At 42.3% G+C, this 15,463-nt stretch overlaps 1 protein-coding gene across 1 annotated transcript in view; it reads left to right on the top strand.

Annotated features, from left to right (window-relative positions):
• Positions 1-11,203, top strand: part of LOC111149282 (klotho beta) — a 32,961-nt gene extending 21,758 nt beyond the window's left edge. Inside the window, exons 3-5 of the mRNA XM_022506264.1 lie at positions 203-471; positions 6,061-7,204; positions 10,306-11,203. Of these exons, the coding sequence (XP_022361972.1) occupies positions 203-471; positions 6,061-7,204; positions 10,306-10,670 (1,778 nt within the window). The 3' untranslated portion in view covers positions 10,671-11,203. The remainder of the gene's footprint in view (positions 1-202; positions 472-6,060; positions 7,205-10,305) is intronic.
• The last annotated feature ends 4,260 nt before the right edge of the window (positions 11,204-15,463 follow it).

The following is a 15,463-nucleotide window of genomic DNA, read 5'->3' as shown; positions in this document are numbered from 1 at the left end:
GTGGGAAAGGGAGAGGAGCATTCCGGATGAAAGTAGCTGCCGCTTTTAAAGTAGCAACGGGAATTTTCTATTGTATATCACAAGCCTGCAAATGAGGATAAAAGTCGTTTCCCCATAGGCTCCTGGCAACACGCCCCCCGGTAGATTGCGAGTCAGAAACACAAACCAGAGTGAACGTCTCTGCGTTTCTTCCTCTGTACAGCTATAAGGTTTGATGGAGTACAAGTGTTTGGCTACACTGCCTGGTCTCTCCTGGATGGCTTTGAATGGCAGGATGCTTACACCACTCGCCGAGGATTATTTTATGTGGATTTGAATAGTAAACAAAAAGAAAGAAAGCCCAAGTCTTCGGCATTTTACTACAAACAGATCATACAGGAGAATGGTTTTACTTTCAAGGAGTCCACCCCAGATGTGCGGGGTCAGTTTCCCTGCGACTTCTCGTGGGGAGTCACCGAATCTGTCCTTAAGGTGAGTGACGGCTTACGAAGTAACTCTAAACAGGTGCAAATAGGTCATGGTATTTTTTTTTTTTAAGATTTTATTTCTTTATTTGACAGACAGAGATCACAAATAGGCAGAGAGGCAGGCAGAGAGATGGGTAAGCAGGCTCCCTGCCGAGCAGAGAGCCCGACGCGGGGCTCGATTCCAGGACCCTGAGATCATGACCCGAGCCAAAGACAGAGGCTTTTTTTTTTTTTAAAGATTTATTTATTTGACAGACAGAGATCACAAGTAGGCAGAGAGGCAGGCAGAGAGAGAGAAAGGAGGAATCAGGCTCCCTGCTGAGCAGAAAGCCTGATGTGGGGCTCAATCCCAGGACTCTGGGATCACGACCTGAGCCGAAGGCAGAGGCTTTAACCCACTGAGCCACCCAGGCGCCCCAAAGACAGAGGCTTTAACCCACTGAGCCACCAAAGCGCCCCAGGTCACAGTATTTTATTTCGTGGACTCAATGACAGCCGTCAGACAATAGCAAATATGATTACTTGGAGGTTCTGGAGGGGAGTTGAGAGGAAGAGGAAGGAAGATGAGATTTAGTGCTTTCCCAGAGCCTCTCATATGCCAGAATTTATCTTTGGCGATGGTGATGAGAGGCTGCCCTCAAGAAGTATATGGTCTAGAGGGAACTTAGTCATTGGTCAGTAGCGTCAGATTACAAAATTTTTTTTCTAGATTATGTTTTGCCAAAAGCCAATTATTGGTGGCCCTTGATTTAAGTGGTTCCTGTTCTTTGATAGGTTTGAATAATTTGCCTTATGAGGTCTCTGTATCCTCGTGGGGTCTCCCATTCTCATTCGTCACCTTCGTTACATTACTCCTTAAATGCCGCCTTCTCAATAAGGCTTCCCTCCACTCCAAAAAAAAAAAAAAAGAAGAAGAAAAAAAAATCACAATCCTCTCATTCCCCTTTCTTCCTTGTTTCCCCTGTATATCCTATTCATCACTAGCTAACATACTATTATGTACTTTACACATTTTTTTTTCCTCTAGCCTTATCGAGAGGTAATGGACATGCAACATGGTATAAGTTTAAGGAGGACAACATGATGACTTGATACGTTTCTGTATTGCCAAAAACGATGACCACTGTAACAAAATTCCCATTTCTTTCTGCGGTGAGAACATTTAAGATCTATTCTCTCAGCAACTTGAAAGTATGTCATACGGTATCATTAGCTATAATCACCACGCTGTACATCCGATCTTCAGAACCTAATTTCGTCACCGGAAGTTGGTGCCCTTTGACCAATATCTCCCCATTTGCCCCACCCCCCCACAGCCCCTGATAACTGCTTTATGGATTTTTATTGATCGTGTTTTCCCCTTACTAGAATGCAAGCCTTTCCCGCATGAGGGTGGAGAGGTTTGACACTTTGCTCCTCTCTGTGTGCCTGACCAGGGCAGCAACAGAGCACCAGCCACGTACCATGCAAAGTGAAGTTGTTAAGGTCAACTTTTAGGGTAGATGAGCCATTTAGAGATCTCCTATTCCAAATCCTTCGGTTTACGGGTTAGGAAGTGAGACCCATCGGTTCCTAATTGAGACCTAAGTGACTTGCCTGAGGAAACGGAAATAGTGGCAGAACTGTTAACAGGCAACTCATAAGCCCCGTATTTGCAGCGCTGTTGTCACAATAATAGCAGCAATCTTTTAAGCCCTTATGTGCCAAGCATACAACTGTTGTATATATGCACATTCTCTTTCCTAAATCATAAAGCCCTCATTTTACAAGCAAGGAAACCGAGGCTTAGGGAGGTTACATAACTTGTTCAGAGTACCCAGATCTGTCTGTTTCCTGACACCATGCTATAAGACCTCACAATGCCACACTATGGCCTGTATTCTAGAAGTAGATGGAAAGACAGCAAGATCTACAAGGGATGCGGTCAGACAAAAGGGCTCAAACCAGGAGTGAACAAAGTTCTCAGGTCATGAATCTCAATCCCAGTTGATACTTAGGCATGAGTTAGTAAAGACTCAGAGATAATAATAACACAGGAAAAGATATAGAGTAACCTAAATACAGAAGTGACTCATCTTCACTGTGTGTCCCCTGTAGAGCCAACTACTTACCCAGTCCCTGTCTCCACCACATGGAAAGGCAGGCCATCTTTTCCCTACCACTTCAAATGGGTTTATATTTTCTATAACTCCACACCCAGAGAAGAAATATCCCAGGAGAGACAAGAGTTCCTGCCTGTACGTGACCCAACCTGAACGTTTCTGCTTCACCTCAAAACCTACTTGTGCCCCAGTGATTAGCTGTGAAGGTCTACCCCATCGGGGGCCCTACCCCTACTCTGAGGAACAAGAGTGAATCACCTGTGGCAGGGGAAGCAGTTCTGTGATCAACCAGTTCTGAGTTTCATGCTTATGCCTGGAGCCCAGTGAGGCATCAGCTTCCCTTGAACTTGGACAAAGAGTGAGGATGAATTGTTTGCCAAGGAAAATTAGAACGCTTTTTGAAAAATCAGCCAGAGGATGTAAGAATAGATGCCAAAAAAATTGATGTCTTCTATAGAAAGAGTGACAAAATGAAAGTAACACCTGAAAAATAGTAGTGTGCCTACCTACAAACATCCCCATCTTATTTTCCCCAGCCTCTCAGTATTCTTTTCTCCTCTAACATTTGGTTTTGAGAAATTTCAAACGAGTACAATAAGCACCCATATTCCCTTCATCAAGATTGACCAATTGTTAACATTTTGCTACATTGTTTTATCTCTTTTATAAGCCAGTGAAAAGTTGCAGACATTATTATTATATTATATATTATGTACATAATATACATATTATATTATTACCCAAAATATTTCTACTCAAATGTATCTCCTAAAAATAAGGACAGTCTCCTATGTCATTATAATATTATCATACCCATAATATTTAATATTGATTCAATATCATCTAACATACATTCCATATTCAAATTACCTAAATGTTCCCAAAATGTCCTTTATAGATTTTTTTAAAATTTTAGATCAAGAATTCAAACAAGAATGACACATTCATTGTCATTCATCTTTAGTCTCCTTTAACTCAGAATAATTCCCCCAAGAATGGTATTGGGATTTTTGAAGAGCCCAGACCAATTGATTGTAGAATGTCTCATGTTCTGGATTTGTTTCTTTATTGGATTCAATACACTTCTGGAAAGATACTATGTAAATGAAGTTGTCTGTTTCCCAATATATCACATCAGGAAGCACAGGATGTCATTGTTTCATTATGGAAAATGTTAATGTGTTGAAGTAGTAATTACCACATTTCTTGACTAAGGTAGCATTTGCAAGATCTCTTCATTGAAAGGTACCTTTTCCATCTGTAATTAAGAAGTAATGTTCTGGTGACACTTTGTGACCATATAGATATCCTCCTTCCAAACAACATGTCACTAATGGTCTTAATATTGATTCATAAACTTTACCTGAACTATTACTTTGCAGAGTATAAAATGGTGAATTTCTAATTATTCCTTCTACATATATTAGGTAATTCTCTTAATTTCAATGCATTATAATTCATTACTGTCATTGTTTTCATTAGTCCTTTTGATGCTCAGATTATCTCAAAGGTGGCCAGTGGGACTCTTTCAAACTGCCCCTGTGTCCTTCTGACATTTCCTTTTCAGTTTTTAAGTACATCCTTATTTTTTCTGGCATAAGATGTACCAGCATCACCTCATTCTTTTCCTGCCCCAGACTGGAAAAAACCATTTCTCCAAGGACTCCAGCATCCTCTCAGTGGGGAACAGAATTTTAGAACTAAGCTCTTGGGAGCTAGGGTTGAGATCGTGGTTCACCACCCCCAACTAGATCTCTTAGCAGAATAATCATACCCACTTGCTAAACTGAATACTTGTTGGAGGTTTTTAAAAGACAGATTTTCATTTGATCTTGCCTTACCTCATAGCAAGATTGCTCTTTGTAAACACCCTTTCAATATTAAGACGCGCTGAGGTTTGAAAACACTGAGATTGCCAATCTAAGCTAGAAGGATTTTACTCAAATAATTATATGCAGATTTAACTTCATGCTCACATGATCGATGTTCTCTCAGTTTAATGTTCTAGATAACTGGTTGGCAGATGGTAAGTGGGCAGTGATATGGTTTTGTAATTAGACTATGAAGGATGACACACGAGAAAACAATTAGAGGGAAAATATTTACCAAAGGTTAATTATCATTTTTTCCAGGTGCACTTAAATTCAACCACAGGAAGAAAAGTTACTTGGAAACAAGTACAGAACTTGTATTTTCTCTTATTAATTCCAAATTTGGAAGTGTTTTTTCTTAAGCTCTCTTCTGTTTTAATTTAGCCTCAAAGGCCTCGCAGGCAATTATTGCAACCACAGAAAACTAAACCCAAGTCATGGCTACCTTATGTTTGTAGATTGCTTTAGAGTTGACAGAGTGCTTTCCCAGAGTCATTGACTCGTCACAACACACCTGTGAGGTGGGTGAGATTACTCTGTCACTAGACAGAGTTGCCAAGCCCCAGTTTCAAAGGGGTAGAATGAGGACAGGAGTGGAGGATTAGCTCCTCAGTGTGGGGCGGGGTATGACACATCATCATCAGATCCAAGAGTCAATTTGGGAGTTTCTGGGGAAATTTTACTGTTTTTTTCCAGTCGTAATCCAAACATCCTGCATTAAGAGGGTATTCGGTATTCTGTTGGATGAAGAAATGCGGTGTTCTCACAGGCACGTCGGTGGGGACAACATGATACACATGTGGCATCACTTGGACTTTTCAAATATAGGGTGTTAGAGAGTTGGACTCAGCAAGTGCAAGGGGTCGTTTGCACTGGCTTCTTTCAAGAACTGTGGCTGGGTCAACCAGCCACCTCTAACTCCAAGTCCTGGTCTCCATGAAATCCTCTACAACTAGAATTTTAACTTTGCTGTCAAGTTATGGCAGGGTTTGGAAGGTCCAGCTTTCACGATTCCTTCTAACTGAGGGTACAAGCCCAATTTCCTGATGCATTTCAACAGAATCATGTGAGACCCCACTGGGTGACTTCAGTTTTTAGGACAAACAAACTAGGAAACAATTTCTCAGGGGTTTCTGAAAAACAACTTGTCTTCGAGGCCAAGCCCCAGTATGGTTCCTTCCCGGTTTTCTGGTCTCCCTGGGAGATTTCAAGAGCTAGAAGGGAGATTCATCCAGCAGGACTCTTCTACGATGTCACCATGGGAACTGCAGGAAAGGGCCGGTGGTTTCGAAGGCTACATGCATCATTTATTTTCTCTATTGTCAGGAAGAGGCACAATAAGATGGGGCCCATCTTCCCCTTAGGGCCTGTCTGTGGGGTGTGCTTCATTTGAATGTGCTTGTTTTTCTGGATGCCTGGGTGGGTGGCTCAGGCAGTTATCCATCTGCCTTGGGCTCAGGTCATGATCCCGAGGTCCTGGAATCGAGCCCTGCATCCGGCTCATTGCTCAGCGGGAAGCATGCTTCTCCCTCTGCCCCTTCCCCCTGCTTGTGCTCTCTCTGTCTCTCTCTGTGACAAATCAATAATAAATAAAATCTTGAACGTGCGTGTCTTTCACAGCCCAAGGTGGTGGCTTCCTCCCCACAGTTCAGCGACCCTCACCTGTACGTGTGGAACGTGACAGGCAACAGACTTTTGCACCGAGTGGAAGGGGTGAGGCTGAAAACACGGCCAGCTCAATGCACAGACTTCGTCAGCATCAAAAGACAGATGGAGATGCTGGCGAGAATGAAAGTCACTCACTACAGGTTCGCTCTGGACTGGCCCTCCATCCTTCCCACGGGCAACCTGTCCGTGGTTAACCGACAAGCTCTGAGGTACTACAGGTGTGTGGTCAGCGAGGGGCTGAAGCTCCACATCTCCCCCATGGTCACCCTGTACTACCCGACGCACGCGCACCTGGGCCTCCCCACGCCCCTGCTGCGCAGCGGGGGGTGGCTGAACCCGGCCACCGCCCAGGCCTTCCAGGACTACGCCGGGCTGTGCTTCCAGGAGCTGGGGGACCTGGTGAAGCTCTGGATCACCATCAACGAGCCCAACCGGCTGAGCGATGTGTACAGCCACACCGGTAACGACACCTACCGGGCGGCGCACCACCTGCTGATCGCCCACGCCCTGGTGTGGCGCCTCTACGACGGGCGCTACCGCCCGGCGCAGCGCGGGGCCGTGTCGCTGTCCCTGCACTCGGACTGGGCCGAGCCCGCCAACCCCTACGCCCGCTCGCACTGGCAAGCGGCCGAGCGCTTCCTCCAGTTCGAAATCGCCTGGTTCGCCGAGCCGCTCTTCAAGACCGGCGACTACCCGCGGGCCATGCGCGAGTACATCGCGCTCAAGAACAGGCAGGGGCTCTCGCGCTCCGCCCTGCCGCGGTTCACCGAGGAGGAGCGGCGGCTGGTCAAGGGCGCCGCCGACTTTTACGCCCTCAACCACTTCACCACCCGCTTCGTGATGCACGCGCGCCAGAACGGCAGCCGCTACGACGCGGACAGGGACGTGCAGTTCCTGCAGGACATCACCTGCCTGAGCTCCCCCAGCCGCCTGGCGGTGCTGCCGTGGGGGGAGCGCAAGGTGCTCGGCTGGATCCGCAGGAACTACGGGGACGTGGATGTCTACATCACGGCCAACGGCATCGACGACCGGTCTCTGGACAACGACGAACTGCGCAAGTACTACCTGGAGAAGTACGTTCAGGAGGCGCTGAAAGGTGAGGCGCGGGCCGGCCCCCGCACGCAAGGGCACCGCCGGCTCGGGCGAACGGAGAACCAGGGGAGGAGGCGCGCTAGTGACAGCGCCCGCTCCTGAGGGAAAATTCGGCAAGTTTAGAAAAGTATAGCAAAACACAGAGCACAAAACCAAATCACCTGAAATCTCACTCCCGCAAACAAGCTCTGTTGGTATTTTACTGGATTATATAGTCCCAGCATGCTGTGCCAGACAGTTTTAGTACAAGTGGAAGTTTTGTATCCAAATAAAGTATTACACGATGTGTCCCATGTCACTAAAATTGCCTTAATTTTTTTTTTTTAAGATTTTATTTATTTGACACAGAGAGCAAGCATGAGCAGGGAGAGAGGAAGAGGGGAAAAGGGAGAAGCTGACTCTCCGCTGAGCAAGTAGCGGGATGCGGGGCTCCATCCCAGGCTGCTGGGATCATGACCTGAGCTGAAGGCAGACCGTCACCGGCTGAGCATCCCAGGCGCCCCGTCTTAATATTATTTTAATGGTTGCTTAATATCCCATCATATGGACACATCGTTACGCATTTAAGCATTCCTGTTTGACCTGGGGTTTGTTTGTGTGTGTGTGTGTGTGTGTGTGTGTGTGTGTGTGTGTGTTTTAACTAAAAAGCAAGTACCTTTGAATATAAATCTGTCTTCATTTCTGATTATCTTAAGGACTGCCCACTGTGGAATTACTGGGTCAAATGTTATAAACAGCAGTTTCCATCCCCCTCCCCAAACAAGCTCTATTTTTTAAGTATTTTATTTATTTTTGCAAGAGAGTGTGGGAGCACGAGGTGGAGGGGTGCAGAGGAAGGAGACGCTCTGCTGAGCAGGGAGCCTGACACACAGGACTCGATCCCAGGACCCTAGAATCATGACATGAGTCAAAGGCAGACATTTAACCAACTGACACACCTAGGCACCCGCAAACTGTAATTTTTTTAATACTTTAAAAAAAAATTCCTCAATTTTATCTATTTTAATGGAAGCAAGCATCAGTGTTTGAGAGTATCTTATATACTCTTCCCAGTACTGGCTAACATTTTTAAAATATTTCTAAATGTCTACAATAGACTTGTTGAAGCAGCAAAAAGATCCCAGAAATATATTTACTGAGCACCTAATACAGGCAGAAACTCACCATTGAACAAAGTAAAGATTACTGTCCTCATGAAGCCTCAATTTTTGTGGGATGAGAGTCAACAGATAAGATAAATAGCATGTCAGAGGCAAAAAGTTCTACGGAGAAAGAACAGCAGGGAAGAGGGTGACCCGGAGTGGGGTGTAGGAGTCGTTGCAATTCTAAGGCGTGGCTGGGGAAGTCTTCAAAGACCTGGAGGAGCAACACGGCAAACCTGTGCAGTTCTCTGTGAAGTGTTCCAGGTGAGAGAAGAGCAAATGCAAAAACCCTAATATGGGAGCATGCCTGGCCTGCGTGAGGTTCAGAAAGGAATCAAAGTGGTGGAAGCAGGAGCAACAGAAGAAAGTAATCAGAGATGAAGTCAAGGAAATAGAAGAGGCAGATCAGACAGGGTTTAGTAAACCATCGGAAGAACTGTGGCTCTTACACTCTGGAATTGGCAGGCTATGGAAGGTTTTAAACAGAAGGGCACATGATCTAACCCATACTTTTAAAGAATCCCTCTGGCTGCTCTTTTTGGATACATTGTAAAGGACAAAGAACAGAATCAGGGAGGGTTGGAGTAGTCTAAAAAAGAAATAATGGGGGATTGGATTAGGTTATTAAGTGGAGATGGTGAGAAGTGGCTAGATTTTGGATTTATTTTGAAGGTAAAGTCAACAGAATTAGATGGAGCATGTGAGAGAAGAGTGAAGAATGAATCTGTTTTGGTTTGAGCAACTAAAGGGGAAGTGGCCATTTACCGGTTGGAGGAGACTGGTAGACTTTTGGAGTTGTTTGGTTTTGCACAGTTTGAGATGTCTATTAGACATCCAGTTAGAGATGTCAAATAGGCTAACTGGAGTCTCAGATTCAGATAAGTCTGGGGCTGAGATACAGACTCGGCAGTTAAGTGCAAGAATGGTGGGACTCCTGGGTGGCCCAGTGGGTTAAGCATCTGCCTTCATCTCAGGTCATGATCCTGGAGTCCTGGGATCAAGTCCTGAATCGGGCTCCTTCCTCTGCAGGGAGCCTGCTTCTTCCCCTGCTTGTGCTCTCCTAATGAATAAATAAAATCTTAAAAACAAACAAAAAAAAAAGCAAGAATGGTATTTAGAAACAATAAGCCTAGATAGCACAAGGGAACAATCAGAGAAGCCTGAGCCCTGGAACACTTCAAAGAGGTCAAAGAGATGGGAAAGCATTAAGAGTGACTAGAAGCCACGCTATTAAGATAACTAATGGAGAGCCAGAAGTTGTAGCACGTTCATACGGAAATGACCCAACAGTGAGGGGTAATACATGAGAGAAGGGGAGAACAGACAGAGATGTCCTTGAGTAAACAAGAGAGAATAAACTTAGTGTACAAGTGAAGAGTCAGCCTTCTAGGAATATGGACAGGTCATCCATAGTAACAGAAGTATGATAGTAGGTGGACAGAGGTGATGGTGCAAAATTGAAGAATTCTCCTCTGATTACTTCAGTTTTTAAGTTAAGTAGGTAGGAAGGTCATCCCTTCAAAGCAAGGATGACAGTTTGAGGGAGAGGTGTGTATCAGTCAAGTGACTAGGGGAAACCATGTATGGTTATTGGGCAGCACCAAGAGCACATCTGAGGTCTGGAAATCAGGTCAAATAGACAAGATTTTTCTGCTTGTGACCAAATGCATACAATGGCAGTTAAGTCCTTTTACACTTTCATGGCTCCAGTTCTTCTTAAATTTGCTTTTGTGCCCTGCCCCCACCACTGGTGTTTTTGTATTATTTATGAATCACAGTTTTACTTTGAATTTTTAAAGCTTAATTACACATATTTTCACCTATTTTTCAATCATAAAAGAATGTCAGAACCCTTTAATGACAATTGCTATTTTGAGTTTAGCTTATTTCAGTGGAAACTAAATTCTAACTCAGATACTTTATATTTCATTTGGGATTAATGTTCATTTCTGGTATTTTTCAGCACACCTAATTGATAAAGTCAAAATTAAAGGCTATTATGCATTCAAACTGACTGAAGAAAAATCTAAACCCAGATTTGGATTCTTCACATCTGATTTCAAAGCTAAATCCTCAGTTCAGCTTTACAACAACCTGATCGGCAACAGTGGCTTCCCTTCTGAGAACATGAGTCCTAGATGCAATCAGACTCAAAGAAACACAGAGTGCATGGTCTGCTTATTTCTTGTGCAAAAGAAACCAGTGATATTCTTTGGTTGCTGCTTCTTCTCCACCCTGGTTCTACTTTTATCAATTACCATTTTCCATAAGCGAAAGAGAAGAAAAATTTGGAAAGCAAAGAACTTACAACATATACCATTAAAGTAAGGCCACAGAGAAGTTCTTAGTGAAATTGATCCTATTTCTGTCGGCATGATAGAAAGTCTGAAAATTCACTCCAGTTCCATACACTGGTAACTTATAGAAGACAATCTGAAATACTAGTGGTAACCAAGGTGATGACAATCGAGGTCTCTGAAGCGTGGTCCAAATGAATTTTCCATTAGGTGTTCACATTCCTGAATTCAGTTCTTGCATCTGAAGATAAAGGCTTTACCCAGAGAGTAAGCTGTGAGGATTATCTGATACACTGCTTCATTAAGTGTAATGAGCTGTTATCCATCATTCTTCTCTAGCTTTCTTCTATAAATACCAATAGATACTTATAACTAATTACGTAGAAAAAAGTGCAACTTTTGCTAGACTCCACAGCAGAAATTTACAACTCTTAACAGTGGATAGTCGGTGATTATTCTGTCACTTCTAACAAGGTGCTTTTCCCCTTTAGAAAATATGTAATAGGCTAAGTAGTGCTCATTCATCATCAGCTCCAGCACAGACTCTTAAGCACACTGATCCTAGTTTTTCTCAATGGAAGTAAAAATCATCACTTATAAAACATGGTATTTCGTGAGGCTCCTCTCATATCAGATCTGATTTAAAAACACAGAACTTCCATGACTCATTTCATGGGAAGATCACGGAACTAAGATTAAGAAGAGCTAGACCCAACTGCCTGTGGAGACAGCACTCAACCTCACAGTAAAGCAAATTCCTCTTTAGACAAAACGACAGCATTCTTCCTCACTTGGATTTTTGTGAGGCAACAAACAAGATCTTACATAGTTAGGAAAGCTAAATATTCTAAAATGATGTAATGTTTGTTTTATTATAAAGTTATCAAAAGATCATATTATTCCAGAAGACTTGCGCTCTCCTGGGGAGCTCCACTGTTCTGACACCATGTGAATATAGGCACCTCTCAAAAAGGTAGAGCGCAGCTCAGTCTGGACCTTGCAACTGTGCCTCTGGATACAATTCAGAATGTTGATGGTCTGAAGGAGTTAAAAATGTTTCCACTGCATCTTTTGAAGCTGGATTAAGTAAATTCTTAAATCTAAATTAGGAGTTTGACTTTAACTCCTATACTTAAGATTCGTTCAGTGTATTCTAAACTCTAGAGGAAGAATACCTGAATGTAAACCCATTCATACCCATTCTTTAGATTACTCAGCATTTAAATAACCACCCATTTTGCATTAATAGCTCATCACTGTCCACACTCTTCAAGAATTTACTGAGTCAAAGGAAAGGTTTTTTTGTTCAAAAAACCTTGGTAGGAAACCATCCTAAATTAAGGCAATTCTGATTGCTTTTCAGGTTTACCTATGTCAGAAGCCAAATTTCGTAGGTAATGAGAGATTCAAATTGATAATGAATAGAAGGAAGTTTCAAAGGTACTATAATGAGGTAACACAATTGGTCAAGTAAATGCAAAAATGATGGAAAATCGGTTTGCTTTTTGGCTGGTCCAACTCAAACAGTAATTGTGGTTTCCTATTCTCCTTCTCCACTGTATCCACTCTCCCAGCTTTGACGGTTTTTAAGCTTTTTATGCTTTCAAGTAATTTTTGTTAGTTCCTGTTTGAAAATTCCCATCGTTGGCCAAAAGCTATCCACAATTACAACTGGTTGTTTTAATGTTAACTATGTGGAAAGACGGTCATTTAAAACACCACCTGGCTGATTGTTTTTTTTTCCTTTGTGCCACATGGATTCAGATTCCAAAGTTTTAGTGAATATTCTCAAGAATTATTAGTTGAACAACTTATTGCCAACTTTTTGACTTCTTTTTAATATCTTACATCTTGAAAAAGGGATGCATATTCAGTCATAGGAATAACAAAGATTTAGAATTAAGGTTTTGCTTTTCTCGTGTCTCAATACTTTGTGCTCTGATTTAAAAGTATCTTGTATTCAGTTTGCCATTAACCTTCAATACTTTGTCTTGACATTTAGAGCTGAAGTTAAAACTTGTGTCCTTTTTCAAATCTGTTACCTTGCCATAAACTCGTCAAGTCTCAAACCAATGCAAACCAATGCTTACTAAAGTTGTTAGCACCTGGGAACTCATCATACAAGAATCCTTAGGTAAATATTTAATCTAAGTCATGATTGATTATACTTAATATTCAGGTTTATCCCAAACTCATTTAAAAATTGTCATTTTAAACTGATAAGCTTTTGACTGGGTATTTTCAGAATTTAGGACTGGGACTTGCTGGGGGGTGGGGTGGGGAGTCCTCTTAAAATCTAATTAATGTGCATTCTATTTTGTGTGTGGTTATTAGTTTGTATATTCAATGTAACAACCCTGTCTTTCACAAACAAGTCTGGTACATATGGAAAATATTACAATATAGCCATGGTGTTTAAAGATCCTCTGTAAAATTAGGTGGTCAGTACATTTCGACTAATTATTGAATTCTCAATGTAATTTATTCCAAATAAACTGGTTCATGCTGATCATTTATACTCACTAACAATCTGGTCAATTTTAAGAACCATAAAATATGAATGGGTCTGGTGTATAATTGGATTCTGCCCAATACTGCTTCTGTCCATCTTCCCAAACTGTGCATCCTGGATAACTTTCTGTGCAGTATGTTTTCTCATTATAAAATGTGGGTATCTAAACCTCCGAGTTGGGAAAATAACACACAAGTGCTTATCCATTGTAGACACAGAAGACATGGAATTCTTCCCAGGGGAAACTAGATTTTTCCTTACCACATCCAATTTAAGTGAAAAGCACCCCTTAGCTACAACCAGCTTCCAATAGTTACCCCGTGAAGTCTTAGCCATCATGTCAATCCACTTTGCTGTGAGAAATTACACTTACTCCCACAGCTGCTACCATGGCCCACACTGACATTCTCAATTTTAACACCCTCTGTAATATTAACATTTGGAAACTTCTTCCTCAACCCTCAAAATCAGTTTTGAAATCCTCAATGCCTTCCAAAACACTTTCCAGCCCCACTGGTATTACAGTTTTTATACTTTAATCTCCCTGGCAATCTAGGTACCATTCACTCAGCAAATAGCTATATACCAGACCATTACTGTTCCAGGTACTTGGAATATCCTAGTGAGAAAAGATCCATCCTCACAGTTTACATTCTAACAAGAAAAAAAGCACACAATCAATACACAACAAAGTGAAGGATATTACATTCTAAATGCTATGGACAAAAACAAGTGAAGCAGAGGTTAAGGGTGTATATGGTAGGACAGCGATGAGGGGTGAACATAACTGATAGGCAGATCAAGGCAGGCTTCACCGAAAATGTTTGACAACAGACCTGAAGGTTAAGTTGCCACTCCAGAGGGAAAGAACTAAAGGTTTTAAGGCAGTGGTACTGAGAAAAGCAAGATCAGTTCAGCCAGTCTATCAGAAAGGTGAAGAGGGAGTGGAGTTTGAGAAAAGCACTCTGGTTACTGCTGAAAACAGATGACAAGAACAAAGCTGACCAGTTAAAGAGCTATTATACTAACCCAAGCCAAAATGTAGTTTATTTTCTATGTTACGAAAAATTTCAAAACTTAAAAGTAGGCACAGTGAATCCTCATAGTTTCAAAAAGTTATCAATTTATAGATAATAGCACTTAGAGCCCCACCAGTGCCTTCCCTAACCCCACTTCAAATATTTCAAAGCAAACTATAGTTATTTCACTTCTATTTCTTAAAAACTTACCAAAGATTAACTCCTTAAAATATCTAGTTGGCTCATTTAAAATCAAGATCTCAGTAAGATCCATACGTTCCAAATAGTTGCTCCTTTTTTTCTTCAAGATCAGTAAAGCGAGAGGGCACAAGTAGGAAGCAGGCAGAGAGAAGCTCCCCGCTGAGCAGGGAGTCCAACATGGCGCTCAATCCCGGACCCTGAGATTATGACCTGAGCCCTAAGGCAGATGCCTAATTGACTGAGCCCCCCCAGGTAGCCCCCCTCTTAATATAAATCCTTAAAACATACCTTATTTTGAAGGCAGAGCCTACACTTCTCCAATGGATTTCATGTATAGTGTTTAAGAGAAATCAAAGTTTAGTTTTTTGCCTGAGAAATCAGAAGGCTGGAGTTTTCATCAACTGAGAGAGGAAAACTGGAGAAGGTGAGGGCAACCAGTATGGTAACACATTTCAAGTGTGACACATAGAATTAAGATTTTGGAAGGGTTATGTTTCTAAATATATCTATGACTAGCATGTGGGAGTAATGGCTGAGGTAGGGTAGAGTGTGAAGACTGAGAGCATCTTAGACACATTTATCACACACAAATTAACCCTATCACTTTGTCCCCCCCCGCTTTTCCCACAAGTTAAGGGTATACGGGCAAGTGGCTCAAGCACACTTACCTCACAAATATTCAAAATTTATGCCTCTGCAAACTTAGATACCTTCAGGAGCTCCCCCAAAGTTCTACATCCAATGATGAAGTCACATGCTGTTGCCTGTCACTGGTACTATATTCCTCTTGCCTGAAATGCCCTTGATATTCCTTCAAAAAACTAAAAGCCAATTCTCCCACAAAGTTTTACTAGAAAAAACTCCTATTTTATTCCTTGTTACTATTCTCAGCACACCACAATTTACTTCTGAATGATTTACCTGCCAAATAGTTGGGAAGGCTTATTGGTTTAAGAAAAAGTCCCAGAGACACCTAGGTGGCCCAGCCTACTGCTCCCTCTCCGGTCCCTCCCCCGTCCACTCACGCTCTCTTGCACGGTGTCCCTCAAATAATTAAAATCTTAAAAAAAAAAAAAAAAAAAGGAAAAGAAA

This window comes from Enhydra lutris, unplaced genomic scaffold (genome assembly GCF_002288905.1).
Source record: "Enhydra lutris kenyoni isolate GAN:26980312 unplaced genomic scaffold, ASM228890v2 scaffoldscaffold21, whole genome shotgun sequence".
Taxonomy (NCBI): domain Eukaryota; kingdom Metazoa; phylum Chordata; class Mammalia; order Carnivora; family Mustelidae; genus Enhydra; species Enhydra lutris.
Note: the sequence above shows the minus strand (reverse complement) of the source record. Positions and strands in the feature narration are given on the sequence as shown.